Genomic DNA, 5408 nt, shown 5'->3' with positions numbered 1-5408 from the left:
TGGTAATTGAAAAATAGCCACAATTTCAGAAGTAATCGAAATTTAGCCACTTTTTATGTAAAAGATAAATCTGAACAAAAATACTGTTCAAAATCCGTAAAATATTCCGGCATAATAGCTATAATATGCTGGAGTTCGAATTTTTTACATGTGAACTTCTAGCATAACATGCTGGAGTTCCAACATAATATGCTGGAAGTCCATACACAGATGCTCCAATCTCTAGTATATTATGCTAGAACTTTTCGTATGCTGGAGTTCCAACATAATATGATGGAAGTTCATACACAAGTGCTCAAATCTCCAATATATTATGCTGGAACTTTCCGTGTGCTGGAGTTCCAACATAATATGCTCAAAGTTCATACACAGGTGCTCCAATCTCCATTATATTATGCTGGAACTTTCCGTGTGCTGGAGTTCCAACATAATATGCTGAAAGTTATACACATGTGCTCCTGTCTCCAGTATATTATGCTAGAACTTTCCGTGTTGCAGCAAAATAATGGTTATTTTTCAATGACTTTGCAAACGCTGGCTATTTTTCAATTACCAGTCCGAAAACTGACTAGCTTGTACTATTATATGATATAAAATGGATAGACTTCAATTGTCCATATTTAAAAAGTATATATATCAAATTATCCCGTAACTTTAATTATAATTTAAAATTACAATTAGATAAAAAGCTCTAGTATGGGTCAAGGGTAAAAATAATCTATCTATAATTAAAAGCAGAAGACAAAAGACCCTCGTGAAACCAAATGTCAAAATCAGAAAAAGACACGTGGAACATTAAGACATTGTTCCAAATTTTTAGGAAGTAGAAAAAGAAATTATAATTTTATTTTTATTAGGAAGAATAGAATTTTTTTTATTAAAAATCAAAACCGTTCAAAACCCTTCCTAACCGTGACTTTTAAACTACCGTTCCAACTTCTCCTTAATTTTTTGATTTTTTAATTTCTTTAAATGATTAAATTATTTTATTTCTTAAAATTTGACGGCTTACTCAAATATAGGAATAGCCTTCAAAACCCTTCCCTTCAAAACCGTTCGATCTTCTCTTCAACTTACCCTAAATTTTTTCTGCAAAAGCACGATAGCTTCAACTGACTTTCCCACGATTTTGATTGCTTCAACTGTGTAACCCACGATTTTGTATACTGGGTAGCAACTATTCAAAAGTGGAAATATATATTTCTTCCACAACTACACGATCTTCAATCCTAATGTTCCTTCTTCTATAAAGATTTCAAGAAAACTTACGTCCTATGCAAAAGATGGCTACTCACATTGATTTCATCAAGGATATAACAATTTCGTAGATGCAATGGAAGTTAAAAGTTCGTGTTGTCCGTTTGTGGGAAGTACCGAATCGTTTTAATCCAGGCACTATATTCTCGATTGAATTGGTTCTACAAGATGAAAAGGTATTTTAACTATGTTGTTACCTTGCTAATTCGGTTTGGTTTTCGGAATTGTTATTTCATTATACATAGATTTGTTTTTCTCCTCGAAATTGTTATATGATTATATCATACTATATGAGAGATGCACTTATAGATGCTATAGACAAAATTATACTATATGATTGGGAAGCATTATCAATTTTAGTAGATTCACTTGGACAACTTTTAGGTAGTATTTTAACTGACATTTATCACGAGGTGTGGCCAAGTGAATCTTTTTGGGTTTATGTCCTTAAATTTGAAGCAGAGTGGGAGAACCGTCTCTATGACTACCTGTAATTTATTTAATTAATGAAAGTTTTTTATTTCTTTGCAACATTACCTGTCATTTAATTATTTTTTTTTTCTTAAGAGCATTAGATAAGATAAATAACATAATGGAATAACGCAAACTTATTCCTTCAAATAATGCAACTTTAATGACATATCCAATGTCTTAGAAGAGGAATAACATGAATACACACATTACTTTACGCTCTTTGCTTGGTTATATGTAATTCTGATGTATAGTAATACTTTACAATTGTTTTGCCTCTTTTCCAATCAAAAATTAATGAGGAATCTATATTAATGAGGATTTAAAGATTAATGAGGAATCGATCAAATGGTTTAAATTTTACGATTGATCAAGTTATAAATATATGAGGTGGTTAAGCAACTAAGTTAATAATTTATTATATTTTTTTCTTCGTATTTTTCGCGCATCGCGTGGGTACTATACTAGTATTTCTTTAAAGCCGCGTAAGAGTAGACAAAAAAATTTGCAGACAAAAGTGCTCAATTTTGAAAAATAGAGTGGCAAATTTGACACTTTTCCCCTAAACTTTAGTCGAGAAAAAACTGCCCACAAAATAACCCAAATCTAACCAACCTAAAAAGAACCGTAGAAATTGGGAGAAATTCCCCTTAAACCCTAAAACTCAGTCAAGTTCGGGTCCTAAAACGGGTCTGTGTATTCGGTCCTATAAGTCCCTTCGAAAATCCCGCACTCAAATCTCTAGAATCTATTTTTCGATTTGCATTGGCTGTCAGCTCTGATTCGGGTTTCTATTTTGACCCGTTAGTGGAACAGTGAGTCTTGTCCACTCTAACCAATTGAAGTATCAGTTAGTAAAGGAGCTGATTTATTGAGTATTTTGGTCACAAGCAGATTTCGGCCAATGAGGTAAATGCTAGATTTGCTTTAAATCTATGTATTGCTGAATTAGAGGAATTTGTGTGTTAGGGTAGGAATTTTTTATGTTAATGGTGTTACACTTTGTTTGGATCATTGTTCCCGTCGTTTTATAATGTATTGTATTGTATTGTATGGTATTGTATCGTATCGTTTTATGAAGATAATGTATTGGATAGATTGTATTGTTTGTTATTGTTAAATAATATTTTGCTGTTTGGTTTGATTGTATCGTATTGTACTCTAACTTATAAGTTTACTAAAATACCCTCAACTGTTTAAATATTAAATTTATCAAAAAATATGCATAAAAATAATTTTAAAAAGCAAAACAGAAGAAGGCAAACCACCTTAAAAAAGCAGAACAAAGGAGCGAGACAGAAGAAGGCAAAACAAAGGAGCACAACTAATTAGAATTAAGTTAAAAGCAAATTAGGAGAAAAAATAAAAGAGAAGGCGGCCTTTAACGTTGGTGGCAAAAGTTTTGGAAAAATACGAAGTAGGTTATAGGTTGAAGATTTGGAGTTAAAATAGAAAAAAAGGTAAAGGGTAAAATAGAATTGTGGAGTAATAAGTTAGGGCATAATTGGAAAGAATATTAGGAAACAATACCACCACACCAAATCGGTTGTTTAAAAAAAATGGGACTTTTCATTGTTCCGTAACAATGGATTTAACAATACAATACAACCAATTTTAATGGAACAATCAAAACAAACATTGTTTTTGGAATAATAATACAATACGATACAATGGGGAACAACCATCCAAACAAGCTGTTAATGGATAATGAGTCAACGCCTCTGACCTTCTCCACTTATAACGGGCTTCCCGTGGCATGTTCCGTTTCTTCATCTTGTTCTTCCTTTTTGTTTCTTATCGTGTGTTTTGTGATTTTGTTCATTAACTAATTTTATCTAAAAATTGCTAAGTTTTGATTGTTCCCCACTATCCCAAGGGATTTCTCAGTTAGTTAAAAAATATGACAAAAAGGAATAATGGAAATAAAACGGAGCGAATTATTGAACCCAGTGTGTAATGCGTGTTAGGCGCACGTTGTGGGTTCGTACCTGCCACAGACAAAAGCCTGGTCTTTAAGGTGGTGGTGGTGGTGGTGGTGGTGGTGTGGGGGGGGGGGGTCCATTTTCACAACTTTTTGCAGCTGGCCCTGGGATAAGATCCGGCTCAAGAACATGCGGGGCCTAGAGCCAAAGTTTAATATGAGGCCTAAATTTTTATAAAGAAGTTATAAGATTGTTTTTATTTGAAGTCTATTCTTCTAACTTTTTAAGATACAAAATTGTTAATAATCTTTTTTATAATGGATTTTTTTTAATAATTCCTTTTCAATAGCCAATTCATCATTTAATCTTTCTTGAGAAATTGTTGATCTTAGATAAGATTTTATAGAGCAATAGAAGTATAGAACTATTGGAAGCTTAAAATTATTGTTGAACACTTGAACTAATGAAATCTTGGAGAAAGAAGGCAAGTAAGAATATCAAAGAGAAAGACAGAAAATATGTAGGGGTTTCTGAAATATGAAGAGATTGGAAATAAGAAAGATTGACTTGGAGAAATTAAGGAAGAGAGAAACTTTTTTACACGTTATCTGATGAAGGAGTAAAAAGTGACAAATTGAAATGTTAGGAAAGCTATTCATCTATCCATTTTTAAGTAAGTTAAGTTATTACTTTATTTATATATCTAAAAAAATTCTTTCTTTTTATATTAAAAACTCTACTTTTATATTAAAAGTACTAAATATATTTTTTAAATACCTATAAACCTATTATTTTAGAAAATGGGGCCCCTAAATTTGGGGGCCTAAGGCACAAGCCTTACCTTCCATAACATCGGAGCTGGCCCTGCCTGTGATTGATCAGTTATTAAAAAAAGGAAGAAAAGGAATAATGGAAAGCGAATTAAAAGGAATAAATATTCTCAAGTGGATTGTATATTCATTGTTTTAGTTTTTCTAGCAAAAATAAAAGACTCCACTTAGGATTGAGCTTTAATATCATTGTCTACATGTTTCAAAGATTAATATCGGTAAATCTATTGTCACATCTTTAATGCAGTCCAGATGAGGGGATTGATTTTTCTCGCTGCAGTCTCAATAATCAAAACTTTAACATTACCTTACCACACGAAGAGCGGACCGCAGAGAAGGTAGAGAGACGCCTGCCAGAGGAACCAAAACCGGTAGATAGCCCGGAGACACCACCTCAGTTCTTCAAAGTTATCCTATCTCCCCATGCCTCTAAATTAGTAAGTTCTGGAAATTGGTTTATGATGCGGCATTTTCATCTTATATCTTTTGTTTCTGTTTCTAGTTGTATGGCTTTTGTTCTCTTCATTTGTTCTTTGGTAGTGTTTTCTCTTTTTTAAGTTTGTGTAGATTTTTAAGTTTTTGAATTCCCCTTTTGGTTTGTAACAAATAGTTTCTTGTCATAAGTAGGAGTATTTCGTCTAAAGCAATGTTGATAGTATGGAAGGTGGTGGGAATTGTCCGCTTTTTCTCCTGTAATTTTATGATCCATTTGAATTCCAACTTTATTTTCGGAAACTTAAATAGGACCAATACATTGGTTTACAGTTGTACTACTGGAGTGTGTCTACTTTTCTGGTGCTGTCATTTTCTGTAATGAAATGACACCGAACTTAGGGAGTGAAAAATGTGATTTCAAATGGCATTAGAGGGAGATGTGGTAAGGAGCTTTCTTTTGATTATGAATTTGTTATGAATAACAAGAGGGGGG

The 5408-nt window shown here is 32.7% G+C and overlaps 1 protein-coding gene across 3 annotated transcripts in view; it reads left to right on the top strand.

The window, feature by feature from the left end:
* The window catches only part of LOC109227114 (B3 domain-containing protein At1g49475-like), a 5497-nt gene continuing 2361 nt past the window's right edge, over nucleotides 2273–5408 (top strand). For 2 of the 3 annotated variants that reach the window (XM_019392139.1, XM_019392138.1), the window contains exons 1-2: nucleotides 2273–2637; nucleotides 4728–4917. Coding sequence is in view for 1 of the 3 variants with exons in the window: in XM_019392137.1 (XP_019247682.1) it covers nucleotides 2633–2637; nucleotides 4728–4917 (195 nt within the window). In the remaining 2 variants the exon portion in view is untranslated. The remainder of the gene's footprint in view (nucleotides 2638–4727; nucleotides 4918–5408) is intronic. The other variant, XM_019392137.1, reaches the window with a different exon arrangement.

Source organism: Nicotiana attenuata, chromosome 6, assembly GCF_001879085.1.
Source record: "Nicotiana attenuata strain UT chromosome 6, NIATTr2, whole genome shotgun sequence".
In the NCBI taxonomy this organism is placed as follows: Eukaryota; Viridiplantae; Streptophyta; class Magnoliopsida; order Solanales; family Solanaceae; genus Nicotiana; species Nicotiana attenuata.
This window is presented reverse-complemented; position numbering and strand designations above follow the sequence as displayed.